Below are 23,840 nucleotides of genomic sequence, written 5' to 3' on the forward strand. Positions count from 1 at the left end.
ACGGACAAGTGAGTTGGGTTTGTCTAACAAAGGATTGGTCTTCACTAACATTAGCCACCCCAGTGCTTATTTCTAGGCAACTGCAGAGTTGGTATCACAACTGCCTTTTTTTTTTTTTCCTCTCATTATTTTTTTAAATCAATATGACTTGCTCTGGCAGTCATTTATATTGGGATTTCCTTTCAAACACAGGAAAAGCAGAGAGGAGGTGTTTGCACTGACATTCTTCAGTTACTTCCATCTGCCTGTAGCAAGAAAATGTACTTTTAATCTCTGCACTACAATGCCTTCTGCCATATTCTTTAACGATGCTTCTAGCTGTAACTAGCAAAGAGGATTCTGAAATGAGCTATTTCTACAGCTACTGGATATGATGAAAAGAACTCAAAAAATCTAGAACCTCCTTGATATTTTAGCATAGAGATTCCCCATTATCATGGAGATTCCCCGTTATCATTAGGAATGCAACGTTCCAAAGAGTGTTGGTTTTAACAGTACTGCATATCAAATTTCACCAGAAGTCGAGGAAAACAAGATGTATTTTTTCCTCGGTTGTTTTTCTAGGAGTAAAAGACTTTATGGTTCAAACACTGCATGACAGAGCCTTTATAACTTCTATAGATTCTGTGACTAGATTATTGGGATGTTTGGTCCATGAATTGCACTAGTTTAATCAGACAGCAAGAACAAGCAGCAACGCAGATGCAGACCACTTCCATTAGCCTAATATCCCATTTTTTGACTGAAGAATTCAAATAGAGAACATCTTTGCCTCATCCAGGCATCTGTACATCCCCGAAGAAGAGCAGCTCCTCTCTCAATGAACAGGCAATACGCCACAAGCGTTATGAGACAACCCCCAAGCTTTCTGAGCTACTGAGACTCTACACCCTAATTTAGGCTTGATTTCAGAACTGCCACTTCCACAAGCTGAAAAGCCTAGAAAAGTGGAAACAACAAAGCATTGCCAGTTGAGTAGAAGAGTTCACAGAAAAGACAAAAAGCAGAGCTGCTGAGCCTCCCAAAGGAACCATCCGTTGTATCCATGAGTGAACGGTGACTCCTAAGGGGAAGAAATATACAAAGAACCCAGGAGACCTGGTGCAGAAACCCAGCTGATACCAAGGGAAGATCTCAGGTTCTCATGTTCTGCACCACATCCTCCAGTTTCCATATGCAGCATGGGAACATTAGGTTCTTATTCACCTAAACCATGTAACTGGCGTTAGTATAAACAAGGAACTGCTCTTGCCCCCACACACTGTAGCAGACCAAAGAATGAAAGATTTGTACAGAACCAATGCAGAAAAGAGAAAAAGGCCCTGTGCTTGAGAAGATAGCTATGCTAAAGCAGAGTATTATAAACGTAAATCACAAATAGGGTGAAGCTGATGATCCAGAAAGTAATTCTTGGGCATATTCCACAGAAGTATAATTAGACAACCAAGCAGGAATCTGCCTGTCTTCACCACTTCCTTCTTTTCCCCCTTGTCTTCCCTGAAGCATACCATTTTGTCAGCATAGAGCGATGTCCAACCAGACTAGACGTTAAAGGTGCCTTGCTAGCTAAATCTCAGCTGCTTGCATAGAGCCATAAGCCAGTTACCAACTCCAGGGCTACAAATTTGCCAGGCAATGAAAAAAGAGACCTTGGAGTCAAAGCCAAGCAGTTGACTTGACAGTTTTCAAAATAACGTAAATAATGCTTTACTTCAGCAGTTGTTATCAGTCACACAGAAAAGCTCTGTGCAGTAAGAAGTGTGCCACAATGCTGACAGGAGAGAGGTTTTACACTTGTGCCCACATAAGCAGCAGACTTTCAAAGTGCAATACCCTGTTCAGAGGCTTCCACGCATCTGCTCTTTCAGTGCCACAACAGACAGAAGATATGGCAGAGTAGCTGCGATAAGAAATCAAGTACACATTTCGGAAATTAGTATTGTTTTAAACACAATTTTAGAAAGGTCAGGGAATTAAAGAAGAAAAGGTCAATATCATAATGAAAAGTCACTGAGTCCTAGGAAGATTTTTCAATATTTAAGAGCCCAACTATAAAAACTCCCTTTAATTCCAGATTTCATAGAATTATATTGCATATGATTGAACTATCTAATTAATTATTAAGCCACAGAACAGTATGATCAATACAACGAAACAGAAAGCAGAAGTCAATATCATTTAATCTGACAAGTTACACAAAGCTGTGTATTCAAAACCTCACAGACCAACGCTTTGACCAGTGACAGTGAATGGAGAGCCACATAAATTAGAAGTTTATGAATAGAGAAGAAATAAGAGTCTTGTAACTTCTTGCTGCCAGCTAGTATCAGCTGCTAAGGCATAAGTTGCCAAGAACACCCATGGTTTGCCTTCAGTGCTCTGCTCTGTTTGTATTATCAATCCCAAGGCTCGTTCTAGCTTCTCTTACCGTGAGACTCTGTACAAAATTTAGATTTGTAACCGTGGTGCCCATATCCCTGTCCTTAGCCATAGGCTAAACTATAAACCAAATAAGCCAAACCACCCAGCACAGACCATTTCATAAACCACTTGCAGCCATCAAACCTGCAGACCCTGCTGTGTGATCTGTGAATAACCCTAACTCTCTCTGATGCTGTTCATAATCCAAACCTAACCTTATCCTGGAGGAAAACATACACCATTCTTTTCTTCTGACACAATAGGCTTACAGAGAATGAAAGACCTGCCAGTAAAACTCTGCAGTTCCCCTCCCAGATCTTAAACTCATGCCTAATTCTATGGGGAACAGTTGACAAGACATCCGTAACCCTCTTGAGCAAAGCAGAACAACATCTCCCTAGAAAAGTCATCACAGTTTTAGTTATTTCTCCTTACCTTCCACATTATATAAAGATCTTTCTTCACTCCATCCATACCAACCCAAGAATACCAAGGCGAATCTCCTTCCCCAGTCTCAAGGAGACGGTTAGTTTCTTTAGGCAGCTCAACTTTAAAGAAAAAGCATTCCCCCCCCCGTAGCTAGAAGGGTTATTTTAGAACAATTTCAGAATTGTGAGAGGACACAGTCTGACAAGCCAAGCAAAATTCCATTCACAGATCAAAGAAATAACTGTATAATTTGGAAGCTATTTCTTTCTTATAAAACAATCAGCTGAATAGTCCTGCATAAGTAGGAGTAAAATTACCAGGAGTGTGAAGCACTCAAGTTCTGTACTCTTGGGCATATAACTATTGACTCTTGCATATACAGCTCACAAAATGCAGTCTTTAGCTGTTTTCGAGATCATGTACACATGCATTAGAAAAGTAAGATTCAATCTTGTATTAAAAAAAATAATAATGTAAATTACCCATTTCTGTACATCAGCTTAAAGGCACTCATTTTTATATATAAATAGCAGCAAGGCTACTAGTCAATCTTTCAACGCATTCCCTTGAACACACAGCTGAGGACTTCCTTCGCTATATATTCTAATACCTCAATCACCAATGCAGAGTCTTTTTTTATTTTCTTTTTTTTTAAGCTGTCTTACAGCAAGCTGTCCGCTATGACATAAAACTTGTGCACAGGCGAGATTAAGAAACACATCTTGACTGACCAAAGGCAATGCACAATATGCAGGAAATAAAGTCATTAACGTACAACGGCACGAACATCGTGACTTTATAGCTTATTCATAATAATTGTTAAAACAGTAAGAACAGGCTACACAGAATAAACAAACAGGTGCAGTTTTGCAGGATGAGGCTGTCATGCAGGTATATCACAGCTATTCAGTTCAGAAGGTATGGACTACATTCATGATTTCTATTTTTTCCAGTTTAACATTTCTTTTTCTTTTTCCTTCTCCATACAAGAACCAGAAGAATTTAACATAAGTTAAAATACCAAGAGTCCCCTCCTCCCAACCAATGGAGCGGTAGCCTATGGGCTACTCATATCACACTTTTAAAAGTCGAGAATTAATGAAAACAATGCCCAAAGTAATTAAAATCCTATTTCACACAAGAACAAAAGTAGTATTTTGACACTTCTGGAAGAGACATCAGAACTATGAAAAGTTCTGCTGAAGTTCTATGATAAACATGACGTTAACTATTCAGGTCATCAGTACACAGAAACACAAAAGCTGCACTGAAGAACTGTTGCCATTGTCTCCAAGAGGAAGCAGATTAGGATCATGGTTTGCAATACCAGGGTGTTTTTTGACTGCAACAGAAACTAAATTTAGACCCAGTTACATAAAAAATACTAATAGCCTTAACACTTTTAATCAGTGTAAGAGGTTTAGAGATACATAAATGATTTAAAGTCAGTTGACGAGTTTTATACTGCATTTGCAATATTGTGCATTAGTAAAATCAGGGAGATTATGAAAGAAATACTGAAGCATAATAAAATTACATAAAACACGAAAAGCAGGCTATACCAATTGATTCCAAACTTTGATACCAATAGAAATTTTACCAGAATACATCAAGAACATAACTTATCCATAGATTCCTGCAGCAGGGGAGCTAACCTGCCCAGGCGACGCAACGCAAGTACCTGGTAGGTTCAGAAACCAGGTTGGACTCTTTATAAATGCAGTATTAACTCGCGTGATGCTACAAAGGGCAAGAAATAAAACGCTTACTCTCTTCCTACTGTTGCACACTGCTGATCCGTGACTCGCACAGCAGCATGCAGCAATCTGGCAAGCTCTCAAATGCCAAGTCTGGCACAGTGACGGGCAATATGCTCTGCCAGCTGTGCCACTCCTCAAGAGCTGCAAAATGGAAAAAAAAAAAAAAAATAAAAAAAAAGAATTCCCTGATGTCTTTTAAGGCTAGTTCATTATTATAGCCTGCAGAGCACCTGCCAATAATTTATGAAGTATTGATCACATCACGCTCAGGTGTTTTTCTCCACAGCAGCTACACAAGTTCCCTGAAAACAACACAAGACAGAACAATATTATCCTAATAGAAATAATCACTTGGATAAGCTACAACTGTTGCCCTAGGCACGTGGTAAAACTGCAAAATAGGTGGCAGTGTTCCTGTATGTCCCATCTCCCACTTTTTGATGTGTAATCTACACCATGAAAACATTTTCAGGTTCACATCTTGAAGCATATGCAACAGCCCAGTTAGCTGAATGTGGGTAATCTTTTTTTTTTTCTTTTTTTCTTACTTGAATAGTTCATTGCACAATGTCATCAGAAAGTATTCCTTAAAAGCCTGGTTCTATCACTGCCTACTAGCAGATACAGAAATTAAACGGCTGACAGTCCTACTGAGTTTTAGTGATGACTAAGTTCTATCTATGTTCCATTTTTTTTCCTTCCAAGGCTCTTTCAAAATCCTCTTGTACAATTTTTCTATACAATTTCAGTATTACTGCAGATAAAGACATCTTACCTCCCCCCTTCTGAATTATTTCTGAGAAACACTGGTAGTAACAGCTGAGATGAACACGTATGAAAACGTATCCAGATGGATTTAAAAGAGAGAAAAAAAAAAAAAAAAAAAAAAAAGAGACTAACTTTTGAGCAATTACTGTAAAATATACCTTAAGGCAAGTATTATCACCAGTACCTGGTCAGTCACTTTTGAAGCCAATTCTTCTTTCTAAGAAAATATAGAGATCTGGAGAGGAAGCAGTAGTTTCTTCAGATTAGGTTAACTGCAACGGTTTTACATAAAACCGTGACTTTAAACAAACCCCAACAAAAGGCTCGCTTTCAGCTTCTAAGCTATTAATCATTTTTTCTTCACAGGAACTCATTCTCAGTGATCTCAGCTGGCTCACTCTAGATTAGAGTTCATGTTCCGATTCACACAGCTGCAAAGCGGTCCAGAAAGTGACTGTGCTCTGTGTCACAACATTATGGCTTATGCCACAACTGCTGAGACAACTAAACCAGACCCCTTGCAGACAAGGCAACCGAGTGAAGGGACAACTCTAAGAAGGTAGCCATGAAACCACCAGCTGGAGAAACCCATCACTCCAAGCGTCGTTGCTTACCAACTGTGTTGCTAAGAGTTCATTCTTCATAATTGACACCTAAATATTCCTATAAACTGATTAGCCACAAAGGAAAAAAAAAAGTAATTTTGGTTGTATCTAAAAAAATCCTTTAATACATTGGAGATGGAACAGTTACTTAGATGCAAAAGTTCTGACATTGTTACTTGACATTAAATATTATGCTTTATTTTCTACATCTTAAATACCAGCACGGGCACCATAGCCACTATGTGATGAACTCTTTCCATCGATTTCCCCATGTCATTTTCCCAAGTCAACTTTACAAAAACTGATACCAACCTTGGGCTGAATTGGACAGAAAGTTTGTGGTTTGGGTTTTTTTCTTTTTTAAGGGGAAATTTGCAATGATGGCAATTTTTTAGAACCGTTTGTCAAAAATACCTTTTAGAGAAGTTTTTAGCACTTCAGAAAAACTGCACGGAAAATGGGAAATATTTAAGAAAAGCCTACACAACTGAAATAATGTATTTGCTCGTTATCAAAATTTGTGAATACCAGATTGCAGTTACAAACTATACTTTTTGGCAGATGCTTAGCACATTATCATTCAGCTGTTGAACCCCAGATCCAGCTCGCATCACCTAAGAGGATTACGCAACAACACACAGGTTATTACTGCTTAAATACACCAAACTTGCATCTTCATAACGTTTTGAGTTTCTATGGATCCTTCTTTTCCAGGAAAACAGCTACACGGCTTATTGGAAGTCCTACTCAAAAATGCAGTCTTTTATGGTTTTACTTCCTGTCACAGTGGTAATATAAAACCTATCAAGGAGAGTAAACTTTAAAACCGCACTGCATGAAAAAAATCTAGTTCTCCCCTATCTTTATATCTCCCCTATTTATCAAACTTCCACACTCTACACATACGAAAACATACTTGTCAATTAATAGATATTTTAAATACTACTTCTATATTCCTGTTCTATCACTGTGAGCAAGCATTACTGAGCTGAAAGGAGTGATATACCATTGAACTGCAACCACTCTTCAGAATTTCTCTGCCAGAAACACTAAGACACCTTTTAGAACAAGGTATTAAGAATTCTACTAATGTAATTAATTTAGATCGATCCAAAACAACACGCTCTTTCATCCCTTGATTGACACTGGTCAAGCAGTGTGATGTACACCAACAGTTCACAACATACACTGCTTGTCATGCAGGGAGGGTGCAATTTAAGACCACCCAAAACATTCAATGAAATATTTGCCCTACCGGCAAACTTTGTGGAAGATGTTTTTCTACAAAAGCTTGTGTTATTACAACAGAAGCTTTCAACTTCACTGGAAGGAATAAAAGTACTCATTTTGAAGATGAATACTGCTCACATCAGCTTTGGCTAACTACCTGTTCCGTACTTGCAGGAAACAAGCCACGCAACGGACGCCCATTTGCAAAATAAAGCCAAGTAATGCAAATTTTGATCTTTGTGTCATATCTCTCTTCCGATCAGAGAGTCTCAGAGAAGGTAAGGCTTAAGACTGTTTAAAATATTTTTTTAAATAAATTTCAACAGGCAATTTTAAAGATTCTTTTGATCTAGTTTCATTATCCCATTTTGAAGTACCATCGGTTCCTTATAGTTTTCAGATCAAGACCTAAAATTTTGTTTACTGGATACATTTGACTGCAGGACTATCTTCCCCAGTGCCACCTCTCTAAAACTATGAAAACATCTGTAAAAGCCGTGAAACAGAATATTGTGCAGTGTTCAGATCCCTGAAGTAAGATTTCTTTTGCCAAAATCTCCGAAAATTTTAGTGGTTTAAGTGCTTTACCCAAGCAATGCACTCCCCTTTCCTAACTGAAATATTAATACCATGACATATTATCAAAGAAATCTTGATTCTGCACAATGTGTTTTAGGGTAACAACCCTCTAGAACAATTGTTTAGCTTGCAAGTGTGGTAGGGTGCCTCTTTGCTTGTTCAGTCCAAACGAATAGTGTTTAACCGCAATTAAAAGCTAGTACGGGCAGAGGAGAACTCCTACTTTTCCAGGCAAGTTTTGCCAGCAAATAGATCCTCAAACGCTCTCACGAGACTGTTACTCTGACTGAATGCAGGGCGTACCACCTTTCCATTGACAGCATATTTTGAGAAGTGGATAAGGTTAAGTCTAAATCTTGTTCAGGGAAGGAGAAGAAAGATTTTCAGCTTCACCTCACCTCCAGTACATGCCGTCAAAGTGAAATGATTAAAAATGAGACTGTCACCCACACAAAGTTATTTAACTCCAGGGTAAAGCTATGTTTAGACAATGGGAACAGCTTAACAATTATTTCTAAAATTACTTTTTTTATTGTTACAGAGTTCTGTTCAACATTCCCTTAATCTTTTGAAATATGTCTTCATGTTCTACTACATAGGCACAGGAAGAAGAGAACACAACAGCTAGGATTTACCCACAAATACTATAGACTTTGGGGATGGGGGAAGGCAAGTTTCTGCCTTTCCTATGTCTCCACACAGCCTTGGCTCTTCTTAGCTGGGGAACCTCAATTATCCAAGACCCTGGGAAGGAAATATTTTTAAATGGTTAGTAAGTACCAAAACTAGGTTTCACTTGAAGTTAATATTCTTGCCCTCAAGAGCAATAGAGCAAAGAGTAAGAAAAAGTACACCTTATCAAATTTTTACTGTTATTGAAGAAAACACAGAAGTCGCAACATACAGCTTACAGTCCATGGCAGCACTGACATTTTGTGGAGATAAGGGGAAGTTTCTATCTGAACAGAAAGATTCACAAGAACCAGATTAGTAACTCTGACAATTACACATAGCAGTTCAATAATTGTTTCAATTTTGCTTGTTCCACACTGCTTACAAGTAATGAATGCAGAGCGGAGGAGCACGTCTGCCCCCCAGTGCAGCAGCAGCCTGTGCTACATTTAGTATGGATGTCCTGTACCCCCCTTCAGCCCTCTCACCACCAAAATTGCTCACAAACCCAGTTTTCCCCAGCTGGGTGATGACTAATATCACCTTACCCATCAGCTTTCTAGGCGTGATTTCAAGCCACACTCATGCTGAATAGACTAAAAAAGAAAGTTCGCTGTTTTGCTCAAACTTGAGCCTTTTCCTTAGTGATAGCATTAACTGCAGTTCTCCTCTTTACCAGAACACGCAGGAACTTAATGACTGGTAACACTAAACTTTTGTTAAACTTAGATGAATTTGAATCAACAGGGTAAAAAAAAAAAAAAAAACAAAAAAAACACCCACTAAAAAAACTGACAGAAAGGCTTATGATCATACTGTCTTGTCTTTAACCCTTTCTTAAAAACAACACTATTTTTAATTTGATTTCCTAAGGGTTTTTTTCTTTATTAGTACATTCCATGCAGGCATATGTGATCTCTGCCCACCCTAAGCCCTCCAGTTAAAAGTCCTAAGGCAAATACGATTATGTACAAAGTAACTCTCTTTATAAAAGTTCATTAGTATTGCAACAATAATAATACAATAGTATTCACCAACAAGCATCCAGTAACATATAGATTTACACAGCATTCCTACAAAACAGCTACAAAACCAGAGCATTTCTATGAACTTCTCACTGTCAATATAATGGAAAATAAACATTTTTCTACACTGTTGGAAAAAAAAAAAAAAAAAGCATTGAGCCATTCAGTCATTCCTAGCCAAGATTTTTTGTGTAACAAAATACATTCTCACTCAGCATTAAATTTTCAAGTTTTTTACATTTTTAGTATACAGTTCTAGCAGGTGATTTGTTTTTATTATTTTTGGGTGGGTTTTAAATTATTATTTTAAACAGAATAAGTAGTCTGTAGGTCAGATAGTTTTCTATCTGTCAAGAATGAATTGCAAAGTAAATTATCTTTCCATTGATAGCCCACAGGGCTATTTTTTGCCACTTTTTCAAAAGGTTTTACTTAAGCATACATGCAGAGAGCACATATTACATTGCTGTTGGATGTGAAAACAAGCAAGCAACCCACTGCGGAAGCTGGTGGCTCACAAGTGGAGAGGGGAAAACAGGATTAAATAAACTCTCAAGAGGCCATTTGTTTGCATAAGTTCATTTCTGAGAAATTAAGGCGTCCAATTCCTAGCATCAGGAGCTACAGTAAGTCCCACTGTCAACTAGAATGAAAAATGGTATAGAACATGCAACTAGAATGAAACATGGCACAAATGCATTAAAAACATCACATGAACTCAGATTTCAAGATAAAGGATCTTCCTGAACTTGGCTCACAGCACTCTGAACATAGAGCAGTGCATGTATTAAAATCAGAACTCAGAAAGGATTTTATAGTTGGCAGAATTTTGCAAAAGCTAGAAGTTACAAATTCTATGAGTTTGTACAGAAGTTACTCTGAAGCACACAATTACTAGATTTTAAATTGCCTGAGAATATTATCCAGTCTTCTTAGAGTACCATTCCAAAGTAATTTTTTGATCCTGAAGATTAATACTTTATATAGAACATGAAATGCTGTTCTGGAACAAATCAGGAAGATGGAGCAGATACAATATTAAGATGCAGCTAGATTAACACTGGGGAAAGTTTAGGTAGTCTAGCTTTAAATGGGCTATTAAAAACGTACTTTAACTAACCTCCTTTGAAAAAAAAAAAAAAAAAAAAGAAAAAAAAAGAGACTCAAGACTGTCCTCTAAATTGAAGTTATTAAAAAAAAAGGCAAAGGAAAAAACAAACCAAAAACCACCACACAAAACTCAAAAAGAACAAAACCAAAAGAAACCCACAGTTTCCTATCTAATCTGACTTTAGAACAGAAGAATGACTTTTATATACTTTGTACTCTTTGGCAGGGCATCTATGAAACCAAAACATGTCCTGACAAATTGAACCTTTCCTGAGAAGGGTTCATAGTCATAAACTCATTTAAAATGTGTTATGTGGGAGACAGCAAGTCACAGCAGTTTGAAAGTCAACAATGTGGAATGTACCAACAGATTTATGAAGAATGACAGTAACAGTTATTTACATGTTCAGGGTAGTTAATTGTTCTTTATGCATTAGGTTTCCCCTGTATAAATTAGAAAACTACAAAAAGTCAAAATTGGGAGAAGTCCCCATTGTCTTTAAAAGTTCAAGTAAAAACATCTTTGCAGCACTTTCCTTAGACAATAGCGTATTGCTCGTACAAAAGGTCTCTTATCCTATAGAAGTCTTGACAGAGACAGCCTTCCAATCCAATGCGCCCTGTTTCAGTCTGAAACAAAAGACAAATTTATTATGTTTACACGAATGAGAAATTTAACTTTCATTTAGAATATTATTTACCAAAGAGTTTAAGACAGAACACTTACCCTGCGAACAGCCACCAGATTGTTGCACACAAGCACTCCTCCTACAAATTCAGCTTGTATACCTTCTCGCAAGAGAACTTGCTTGAAGTCAGACAGTCTTGGCTCATTCATAAACACAGACTGATGTCCAAGAACCTTTAAATAACACACACAATTTTAATATTTTTGCTACTTAATACCTTCCATTTTTCCAAAGATCTCATCATCATTGTGTTGGCAGTAGTGTGGCCTAGACTACTACACTCTTCTATAAATGAGAAGATTGGTTATATTTCTGTTCACCTGCAGCAAGACATTCCCAGGATAGGAAGTCCTGAGAAGTCATCTGACAAGTAAAGGAAAAATTTCCTTCTTTGCTGACATATTAATGACAAATGGAAATCTGCCATTGAAGATCCTTCTTCCAAGCCATGTTATGCCAGGGACAGAGCTACAGTAAGCTGTACTGCTGATCAGCACATACTTCTGTGACAGTTGCCATGAATCTGAACAGACTTTATCGAGTTGTTGCCACACTTACCTTGCACCCAGAACAGACTACATTTAGGACTGTGCAACAGTATCTTTAAAAGCAATTCTAAGATTAGAAGGCAGTGTAATCATTCAATGAAAAGATAATACCTACTCACATGCAAAGTATAAAGAGTAAAGATAAATTTATAGAAAATATTAATTTAATGAACTCTCAAATCATTACTATAGAAGCAGATGTATGAGTTTCAAAGATTTGTATCTCAAGTATATGAAGTATCTTCCACAGCATCAACGAAACAATAAAATCCAAGAGTGACTAAACGCCAACTAATTTACAAATCTGCAAGTACTAACTACAAATATGAAACGTGCTAATTAAAATCTTATATTCATAAATAGATGGCACTGTATGCTAGGCACTGTTAATGGATGCAAGAGATAATCCTTGCTGAAAAGCATAAAATCTGAACAAAGAACAGTACCAGGTTTAACAAAGAGAAACCCAAACACGAAAATCAAGTTTCAGTTACGCTTTCATTTGAGTAAGATCATGGTATCAACCTCTAAGCACTAGAAAACCACAAATGAATACAGAGCTCTTTTTTCAAAAAAGAAGTCCAGGTCAGCATAATTTCTGTACCTCATGAGGTGGCAGAGGTTCCAAAGTAGGAATGATCTCACTCTCTTCACACATCTCCTTGTCATCGTCACCAAAGAGGCTTTTCATGGCCTTCTGTTGTGCAATGACACTGGAGTCTGAGGAAGGCATATCCACTTGCATCTCTAAGTCTTCATCTTCCCTCAGCTCTCCCTCTTCCAAAATAACTCCGGTATCCACTTTCGAAACCCGCATGTCCAGAACACCATCTATCCAAGCCAACTCAGCATCCTTGGCTTTACAGAACTGAAGGGAGCTGACAAGAGAATCTTTTAACCTGACCTGAGTTGCACAAAAATAAAAGTACTATTAGTTCAATGGAAAAACACAGAGAGTTCTTACTTCAAGCTTTAAAAATTAACAGTTTTCCTGTCACTGTCTCTCCAGACAGGTTTGACTCATACTTTTTTGAAGAGGGAAAGGAGGGAATTGGTATCACTGTTCTATACTTTCAGAGCATAATTTGTATAACCTTCACGTCACCACTAAAAAGGCAGCAGAGATCAATACCTTTTTTGTCTTGGTTTAAATAAAAAAAAAGAATCTATACGACTGCAAACTTGAGTTAAGCTTACAGCGAGAGCAATCAATTCCTTTTAAAACACCAGAAACCTTTTTTGCAGCCAAGTAGTTCTTTAGTTGGCCTTAGTAACTTTAAGTAAAGTTTCTACAGATAAATTTAGGTTACTGAACAGCAGTTCTAAATTTCAACCCTCCAAAAGAATTATAATTAAGATTTTATTTTAAGAAGGGATGTTGTAAATATCAGATTTTAAAGTGACCAAAACATTACCTTACCCTGATTCCTCTGGTGCGCTATTCTGAAAGGCTGTTACCCACATGAGATTGCTCATGATCCCCACAGCGCAATCGAGGCTGTGACTGTACGAAGGATACTGCAGCTAATTATCCACCTGCACAGTCTACTCAAAGGCATTGGGATTCTGATGCCCCACCCACATCTACTATTTACTAATTCAATGTTTCCAGTGTACTTCATCTGTTCAGAAAGCTTCAAACAGGAAAAACAAACTAAAGCTATGCATAAGACTGAATTTCCCCCTTATATAAAGCTGAAATAAAATACGAAGCAACTACAATTTTATTCAGTTAAGTATTTTGTGAAAAATCACAATTGTGAAATTTCTTACACACTAGCAATCCTCACAGCTTAAAAAAAAAAAAAAGAACCAAAAAACCCAACAACCAACAAACCAAACACAGAAAACACCACTGTTTTAAGGCTGTCAGAACTGGATAATTCTGAATAACTGGAACTTTCCACTTCATGCAAGGCAACAGATTTTTCTCTGAAAAGAAGCAGAAGTATCTTTTTCCACAATTCTACTGATGTTTTTCTATTAACTTTAAAAGGACAGAAGGAATAAAGGACTAACGTCTAAAATGCATGTGAGAGACTTTCCTCTAAACAACTTCAAAAGTTTAATTGGTACCATACACAGTTGTCAAATACTTCACACAAATTATCCAAGTTTTCTTACTCAGAGCTTAACCATGAAAATTAAATGCAATATATTAACACAGTGCAACACACTGTCATAACCTCACTTTCCAAGAACCATCACATTAACTTTTTTTTGGAGGGGTAGGGATGTCATTTATTTAAAATTTATTTGCTCCTAACTTTACATGTTCATTCTTAGGTACTATTTAGATAGAAAGGAATTTTTTTCTCTTTGCTCTCTAAGGCTCCCCTTCAGATTCTGAAAAGAATCCTGAATTGCAAGTAGTGTACAGATTCCAAAAAGAATCCTTAATTGCAAGTAGTGTACAGATTCCAAAAAGAATCCTTAATTGCAAGTAGTGTACAGTGGTACTAAATATAGGCATTATAAATCTATTAAGACTTGAGTAAAATGAACTGATGTTCCCATGGACATGAACTTTGCCTTTTGCACTACAGCTAAAAACACACTGATTTCCTGTTTAAGCTTTTAAACACTCCTTATGAATAATAAGCACAAAGAGAATGCTTACCTAGAAGACAGAAAAACACTACCAATGTCTTAATCACACAAACCCAAGTGTACATGTAGGCAGTATCGTCCCTCCTCTCCCCAAGAACGAAGGGCCAAATTAGAGTCTGCCAATACAGCTCTACGACAGTTCACAGCAGTTACACAACTAACAAATTCCAGTGCCTTACCTGGTAAATGTGAGTTTCACTGGTTGCATCTACAGTTTCATGCAGTTTTGGCACGTAAACTTTAATATCTTTTCCACCAAAAGCTCTGCAACATTCTGCAAGGTCCTGACTGGCCTCAGGTGGTCCATGGATAATGACTAGTTGCCTTGGTTTCATTTGGTTAATAATTTTTTTAATTGAGTCCCCATCAGAGCGTCCTTCATAGTCAATGTACGTAACTCTGGCTCTAGTTTGAATTAAAAACCCAAGAATACTTTTTTTAGTTTAAAAGATTAAAGCTCTGAATGCTCCAAAATATTTCATTTAAAAATGAAAGATATTTTGAAATTATTCTACATCAGCAAAAGCTGTCAGCACAAGGTATATTATGGATCAGTAAAACACAGAATTGTCAAATATCAGCATGTGTCTGTATTTAACACTGTAAGTACCCTAAATTCACTTACAGTTATCTGAAACGTGAGATAAGCACATTTGAATAAGTTCTTCTTTTAACAAAATATATATACATTTGAGTACCTATGTTAATATACTATTGTATCATTTGTTCTTCCTCTTTCACTTGTCTCCATTAGACAAGAAACAAACTGTGAATTTCTTAAGAGTGGAGAACCATAGGACTCTGTACTGTGCTCCCAGAAAGACTAGTAAAAAACTAACTTAGCTTGGGGAAAAAAACAAAAAACAAACAAACAAAAAAAAAACCACAAAAAGCAAGCCCTTTCCTGCTTCCTTAATTCCAAGCTAGCCTTTTACGCAATTTGCACTGTACCCATGCCACCATTCTAGCAGAACTGACAAGAATAAGAACAACAAAGCCACTCACTTAATTTCCATGGATTCTGTTGCAGAAATACATTTGGTAGGAACGTCTGATAAATCCTGGTCCATAGGCTCTTCTCCGTTTGTCAAACCAGATTCTAATTTGCTTTTTTCTTCTTCCGTTGCTTGAAGTTCTGGAACTAGAAAATCCTCAGGTCTAAAGAATAAAAGGCATTTTGCTTTTAATAGTCTTAGAGTAAAACCAAAGCACTACATAATACAAAAACAAACAATGCTGACTATTACTACTGAGTTGTTATGGACAACAATTTTATTACACTTGCCTTAAATATCTCCATATTTGAAGAGAGCTCATTTGGAAAATATCGCCTTCCTATCTTAAAGAAGAACTCTGATATCTTGGGAAATACTAGCAAACTGAGGTTTTCTGGCACATATTCCTCATGCAAATAGGATAAGTACCACTAGATTTTTCTAGGATGAATAATGTTCTTTCCCCTCATTATAAATTTATCAAAATTATGCGTCATTGAAAGCAGAAAAAAAAGTCAGGTTAAAAAAAAAAAAATCTTCTATCTCATAATATAAAAGAAAAAAAACAAAAGCCTGGAATGGAAACACATCCTAAGAGGTGTGAACACAGGCCAATGATCAGCACTCTGCAGCTTCAATCCTATCATAAGCTTCCCGTGAGACTCAGCGCAGACTGTCCTAACTGTTCAAAGGTTACTGCGGTTGGAAGAGTATATAGCAGTGCTGCAAAAGAGACAAAGTTATTGTTTTTATTTTATTACTTCTATTTTTTAATTATTTCATAGCTATTACATGTTAGTATGCATTACCACCACATACTTTATAATCTCGCCATATTCATCCCATTTAATTCTTTCTTCAGGGGCTGGAAACATTGGATAAGATTTCTTTGCCTGTTTGAAGAAGCTTCCTTTCCGACTACCTTCACCTTTCATCATCAAATCATGTTTGGTCTTATGTACAGTTGGCTGATCAATATCCTCTTCAGCATCGCTCTCATCACTGGAATCGATATCTGCCCTGAAATGACATTCAAAAAAAAACTAGCACTTTTTTTCCTTCAGGTTTAATATTACATAAACACACCAACTGGAAAATAACAGTTGACATAAACTGCCCTTGACCTTGGTTAATGTTATGTATCATCTGAGAAAGCGCTCACAGTCAAATGACAGATGAAACAGGTCTATCATAACAGCAGATTAAAGACAATCATTCCTGATTCCCCAGTGCCCTCAGACAAGTCAGTCAAAACTATGGTTTTCATTTATCCCTGTAAATGGCTGAAGCAGCAGAATGATCACACAGACATCTCAACTCTGACCGTAATAGCGGAATGCAGGAACAGCCAATACACTTACTCTTTAGACTGTTCTAGCTTCTTAGCTGCTTCTTTCTTTAGTTTCTCCTTTTCTAGATATTCTTCAAGTTCTTTTCCTTCCAGCTTGACACGTTTTCTCAACTGCAGATAAAATTAATATTACTGTGAGTAGCTGACATGATTTTAATACTTTTCCTAAACACTGCTGACAAGAATATTTGTATTTAAGTACCAAGGGCCAAGCACAACTTGCATGTCACGTATAAGACAAAATTATGCAAACACGTGGCACCTTGGCATGCCAACATCATGACAACGTTATCAATTAGTAGTCTATTTTAATAGAAAAGCATTTCTAAAAGTATTAAAATCAATTAGCTTTACAAACATTTCTTAAAACATCTTCATGAAATATCTCTCCAATAAGTGAATGCAAATACTCTGAAATGAGCAGAGTCACTACCATCAAACCAGAAGAACCTGGCAAAATCAAGCTAGCAGCCAAAACAATGGTAACTTTTGTTTCTTGTTTTCTGAACATCAAATTTGAGTATAGGTCACTTTGAATAATACTGAATTCTAGTAATAGTCTAATACTGTAAGTCAGTGCTTCCGATCCAATCTAAAACTAAAATAAAGCTGCATCATCAGGACTGAATTGTCACTGTGATCCCATAAATTAACAATGTTTACTAGAGAGAAGTAGACACAGGTATATACATTGTTGAAAATACTGTGAAAGCATGAATAACCATTAATTGTGTTCTAATTACTAGCTTTCGCTTATCTTTCTAATTCTAGTGGGATATATTACACTAATCTGACTCGATCCTCCCCTCATCTCAAACCAGAGTATTTTCCAGCAAGAATAACCCATTCTATACTGTGATCTGTACGTTTTCTAACATAAACACAAAGGAAAATGTTGTCTAAAGATAAGTATTTAAAAGCAACGTCGTGCTTGTCTCTATGGAGTATTAATTTTGCCACACCACCAAAAAGTATTTTGTAGTTCCTAATAATAGATCTATTTTTATGTAAGTTTATCCACAATTGGTTAAATATGCAACATACTGATTTCAGATCTCCCTTTTCCACTAGAAGCGTTTTCAGCAGATCAAAAAGGAACAAAAGTGAACTTGGTTTCATGTTCCCCCAGATGGCCCACAATAAAAAACTTTGAGATACACAGACAACTCTTACCTCAATATCTATAACTTTTTCAGAAGGATTATCAATCAGGAATCGTGCTAATGTTCCAGGCGTAGTGCGGTAAGTTAAGATTATAGAGTTTTTGGAATCCTGGCACCATTGAATGAAAAGATCTCTAGAAAACCCACACTCCAAGTCAGGTTGACTGGCAAGGACAACTTTTGGACTAGGCACTCGAGCCAGATCAGACAGACTATGACATAAGGAGAGATGGCGGAACTGGAAAGGATTGTTTCTCTTGTCTTCAAAGCACCTCATCAACTTGTCACTCATCCATTCAACCTAAAATATGTAATAAGAAAAAGTTATTTATAAGAATACAAGTTCTACAATTATCTACGAACCTGACATGAAGTACAGGATGCAATATGCACGTGATTACATCAATGCTTCTCAGCAAGTGTAGAAATAATGCTGAATGTACACAACATAGAAAGAAGTACTTTAAGTCCTCTTTTTTAACAGCTATAAACTCTGCTAACAAGTCTTGTGATAAAACCAGAAATCAGTATCAAGAAACATGCCCATAGCCGTGACTGGACTCTGTGTTACTTAATCAAAAGATGTGAGACACAAACACACACTATGGAATAAGGACAACACCCAGTGTGTAGCCATTTTTTACTCTTAAAAAGAAAAACAAAATGCTTTTGCACACATGTTCCATTGCCCTCTTCATAACTGCATTTTAAAATCAAAACAAACCTGTGATTTAGAGAACTCCACTACATTGTAGCTGACATTATTCAAAAGTGCTAGAGAGTAGACTCCTAATCCCGCATCTTTTGTTCTCCAGATCTGATCGAGAAGTTGAGCAAGTTCCAGAACTCTGCCTGCTGTATCCACAGCTATTAATACGTTTCCATCACCTCGTAATGTCTCCAAAACATTAGCTAAGAAGAATTAAAAACAAACAAACAAAAAAAACTACTTACACTTTGAACCAAAATTAGAATCTTTATGGCTTGGTTTTTTGTTACATCACACTAGCAATCATAGTCAAAAGCAACTTGAACACAGAAATAAACAAAACTTCAAAAGAGATCCAAAACTGCATTTCCACCAAAATTAAAGGGAGCAGGAGTTTTCTTGGTAGCTCTGAAATCGTCACTGTTTTGATACTACTTTTCCTTTTTTTATTAAAAAACAACCAGTAAAATGGAGTTTAAAGAAAGATGTGCTGAGGAAGGTCATTTAAAAATCCCTTAAGAAGAGAGTAATTGATACTGGGTAAAATACACTATTTTCAAATATGGTTCATCGTTTTCATGGAAGTGTTTAACCCACAGGGTCAGTACCATCAGGAGACTAATTCAAAATTTTTTAAATTTTAATAAAGGTTCTTTGTTTGGATGCTGATGAATTTCTCACTGAAAAACAATTTACAGTGGCTAATAAGTCACATCACTGCTATTTTCAAGCCCAAACAGAATACATACTCAGTAGCTGTTCATCCCTTTGCTTCCTCCTGGGTTGTACGTAAGTAGCATTAAATGAATCTGTAATAAGCAATGAAGGCCTGCTCAACATTTCCAAGGAGCATCCATTCAGATGGCTGTGGAAAAAAGGCAAAATCTCACTTTTTTGTATTTCTGTTTTATGAGGAAAATAAGACAGCTAGCTTCCAGATGTTTGCATGTACAGAAATCAAACTACTCAGTAGCTGAACGTTTCCTGCTTCAAACTTACAAATAAATAAATCTGAGTGGAATGAAGAAACCCAGAGCTAATGCTTGTTTCAAATGGATTAATCTGAATGCAAGTGAAATTAGTGGTCATCTTAGAGCTGGAAAGGCACCGCTACTTCCATACGTGTTTAGCACACACTAGATGCACACCTAACATGTCTAAGAAATATATATTGCTGTGTTGAACTTACATCTCCCTCTTGTGGTTGAAATCAACTGCATAAACAATTTCTTCCTCTCCATCCTTGACAATCTTCCAAATTGTGCCTCCTATCATGTGGCCAGCTGGCAATGGTGTGATTGACAAACCATGTCCTTTGCCTACAAAAGTTTTCAGTATTTTAGGTACATTCTGTGCATTAAAATCCATTACTCTGAATAAAAGACAGTCATTTTAAACAACCAAATGGCAACTGGAGAAAAAAGTCAAATGAAGTATGAAAAATCAGTAACACATCTGTCCTTCCCATCTAACCAGTAACTTCAAACTTTTTTGCAATTCACTTCTATTTTGCCTCCAGAAAAAGCAACTAAAGCGAGGATCATTTCTTCCCTCCACCTCCCACTGGTTCTCAGAGGCACTGCAGAGCTGCTGTAATGGCTTTAGTAATAATTAAAACATACATTATCTTCTTAGATGTATCCGTCAAGTCTTGTCAAATCACTTCTATTAAATATGAAAAAAGTAGTGTGTTTTTAAAAAGTTGTTCACTAAAATTACTTATAAACTGTAAAAGTTGGCAGCAGAAACATAGCCTTGCTACAACTATCTTGAAAAAGGGTCAGCAGCCTTTCAAGGATGGCATCCCATTTCTATATTCCAAATTACAGGGTAAGTATTTTGGCAAGCAGCATTCAGGAACTGGGAGATGCTGCATCTTGGAGACAAGCTGCGGGTGGTCAGCTTATATGCGTCTTTGTTTACAAACAGGATTTCCATTTCATTCTGATCTTTAAATTCAAAAAGAGTGAAAAGCTGCTGATTCTCCGGATGCCACAGTTCCTAGCAATAAGCTATACTGAGCATCATTCAGAGACATTAATGGCCTCTTTATTAAATCATCCACATGCCGTAACTTAATCTCTGTAACTTATTCCTCCTCTAGAAAGCCTTCCTTTGCGTTACTGGTTACTGAAGAGTTCTGAGGTATCTACCACTAGACATGAGCAAATGCTTTTGAGACACAAGCAAATTCCAAGAAAAGTTACAAAAACTACAAAAGAGAAACAAATACCTAAATATACTTTAGCATGACCTCCTCTTCATTAAGTGGAAATTCTACCTGTTTCCACATATACAATTACTGAGGCACACATTCAGCGGATATAGACTGGGCTACTGAATGCAGCCTTGCAAAATGCACGTTTCAAAACTTACTCCCTTTAAAAAAAAAGGTTACTTTAACTCATAACGACTCTGTTGCCTTTCACTAAGTCATTTATTGAAAGTTTGGTGATGACTTTACCTTTCAAGTTCACAATCTGAGAAAACTTCAGCTGTTGTATCTTATCAAAGGCTGCATCTACATCATCCAATGTAAAGAGTGTGAAATCTTCAGTATTATGGCGGGACTGAAACAAATAACAAGTATCGAGCATTCAAGAACCTGAGCACTCTACCATATCAAAGACCTTGCGTATGAAAGTATCAACTTAAATATACCTGGTAGAGATCATACATAAACATCTGTCCCATTTTATATACAGGAATAGTTGCATAAATGGCACAGTTCAATCCCATTTTTCCAACTGCATATGGAAGAGCACCAAGGTGTAGAGGGTCAGGATGAGAAAGAAGAACAGCATCAACTTGGTGTACATGTCTGCAAAAAAAGGGACAACAGAAGTTGATGAAAAGAGTTCTGTATGGTATTATACGCTCCCTATTATGGCTCTTTTGAGAATATATACACAGTCTAAATGCCAAACAAGAAAACCTAAATCCTTCCAGGTTTAGAACAAAGTTTTAAAAATCATAATTAAAAGTAACAGATATTTCCAAACAGTCAAGTACTTAAAAATGCACGTGACCTCTGCAAACATAATTTCAAGGTCTGGAAGACACAAGTTTTACATTGTTCTTGATTAGAAAGACCTTAATATATACTGGGACACCAGTAGGTACATTAACTGAGAGGCCAAAAAAATTATCAGTGCAGATATGCTATAAATTGTTTATACATCTAAAAACCTAAAACAGACTACAACTTTTCCTCTGATGAGAAAGATCAAGTAACAGGACCAAAGACACAACAATCTTTAAAATGATAAGGATCAAATCAAAATATATTTCTTTAAAAACAGAAAAGGTCAAATGCCTCATTTAAGAATAGTGGCATATAAATTTTAGGGGGTCTATTCATTTTAGAAACAGAAATTTTTTTTCTTGCAAAGCATTCCATAAAATAAGAATACAGACTAAGAACTTACTACCCATCATAATTGAAAAACTTGAGGGCATAAAATACATGCAACAATTGAAAATACAAGCTGGGCTGAAAGTTTTTTGTTCCCTCACATAGTAACTGGGGCACACACATTCTTCTTGATGGCTGTTATAAAAAAGAGGATTTTTATCTAATTGCTTCTCAGATAAAACACTCGTAAAATTTTATAAACTATCCTTAGTTCATAATAATCCTCGGCTAAAAGACTTCAAACACTACAAGTGTGTCAATGTTAGAAAAGTGAATCTATAAAAACAGCATCACAAAGTTTAGTTTCTTTCAGGAATTTCCATATTTCAGTCCTAACCTTGTAATCAACACTTGCATCAGCAAAGCTCCTTGCTGCAAACCTGCAGAAGTTCAAGATTAAACTCTAGGCAAGTTTATTTCTTCACAGGGCTGGAATAACTAACAGAAGCTGTTTTCCTGACTGACAGTCCATTCAACTTGAAACAAGAGGCAAGAGTTGAACCACTTCATATTCAGCCTACATATGCCAAGGATTCTTCCATTTACAACTTAGTTAACCATTCTAAATTAGTTTAGAGCCAAGGTCAGTCTCCCACAAACTCTGCTTTGTGTCATGTTTATGAAAAAAAAAAAAAAAAAAAAAACAAAACATCCAAGCCAAAACAGAGAACACTTTGAGAATTACAGTTAATAGACGTCACCCATTAGACTCACAAGAAAGAACCCAAGTTTTTACCAGAAATCTTTCAGCAGCATAATTCTCTTCAGATAAAACACACTTCAAACAACAACAAAAAAGAACAACTTTGGATTTAACATCACCGTACACATACCATTGCAAGGTATTTTGAAAACTTTCAGAAAAGGACAAGACCTATTAAAAAACCCCACGACTTATGCACTGAACTACTTACTTCCTCAGAGAATCAATAATATCCATAGAAAAGTTTTCATCCCAGCCACAGTCCAAAAGAAAACGAAATTCATCTACTTGTAACAAATAGCAAAGGGCAGACTCCTCCTGCACCCCTGAGAGCGTAGTCAACTTGATAATCGATGTCATTTTCCTCTCCAAGTGTTTAATCTCCAAAACCACTAATCTAGATGGGGGAAGAAAAGGTTTCATTGACTAATCCAAAAGAACAGTCTATTTATTTCAATTTAAATTCATACATTTCTGAGAATATGCAGGATAAGAGTTGTGAATACTGCTCAATGCAGCTACTGGGTATCAATTAAGTCTCAGATATTAACTTTTGGTGGATGTAGGTCTTTCGTTATTAGAAAGAGGGGTTTTTAACAATAAAGCAAAAGGAATCACGCGGAGCGGCTCCACCGGGGCCGGCCGGGGACACCGGAACACGGCGCCACCGGGGCCGCGGCTCCTCAGGCCCGGCGGCTGCCCGGGGCGGGGCCGGGAGGGGGGGTAAGCCCAGCACCGGGCGGGCCGGGGGCAGCGCACAGAGCGCCCTGCCGGGCCCCGCTGCCGAGACAGCGGCCCGGCCGTGATGGGGGTGAGCCTCGCGGCCGGGCCGGGCCCGGCCCGGCCCCTTCCACTCCTCAGAGGAAGAGGAGGAAGGGAAAGGCGGGCTCGGCTCGGCGGGCCCGGCTCCCCGCGGGAAGGAGCGCGGCTTTCAGCAGCGAGTGCTGGGGCCGGCCCGCCGCGCTGCCCCCCGAGCCGCCGCCGCTACCTGCCTCAAGGCCTCCCTCAGGGCCTGCGGGGAGCGCGGCAGCCGCCGCCGCAGCCCGGTGCTGCGCCCT

The 23,840-nt window shown here is 37.4% G+C and overlaps 1 protein-coding gene across 1 annotated transcript; it reads right to left on the reverse strand.

Annotated features, from left to right (window-relative positions):
* Positions 1–10,839: 10,839 nt before the first annotated feature.
* CPSF2 (cleavage and polyadenylation specific factor 2) lies at positions 10,840–23,151 on the reverse strand. The gene is made up of 14 exons (XM_082485926.1): positions 22,994–23,151; positions 21,326–21,485; positions 21,129–21,234; positions 19,854–19,983; positions 19,414–19,529; positions 18,680–18,867; positions 17,966–18,256; positions 16,803–16,903; positions 16,261–16,461; positions 15,452–15,604; positions 14,626–14,851; positions 12,441–12,740; positions 11,327–11,461; positions 10,840–11,229 (listed from the first exon to the last, which is right to left on the reverse strand). Exons 1-14 carry the CDS (start codon positions 23,140–23,142, stop codon positions 11,137–11,139), a joined length of 2,349 nt encoding a protein of 782 aa, XP_082342052.1. The 5' UTR covers positions 23,143–23,151; the 3' UTR covers positions 10,840–11,136.
* Positions 23,152–23,840: the final 689 nt, after the last annotated feature.

Source organism: Vanellus vanellus (genome assembly GCF_965231255.1).
Source record: "Vanellus vanellus genome assembly, chromosome: 6".
Classification (NCBI taxonomy): Eukaryota; Metazoa; Chordata; class Aves; order Charadriiformes; family Charadriidae; genus Vanellus; species Vanellus vanellus.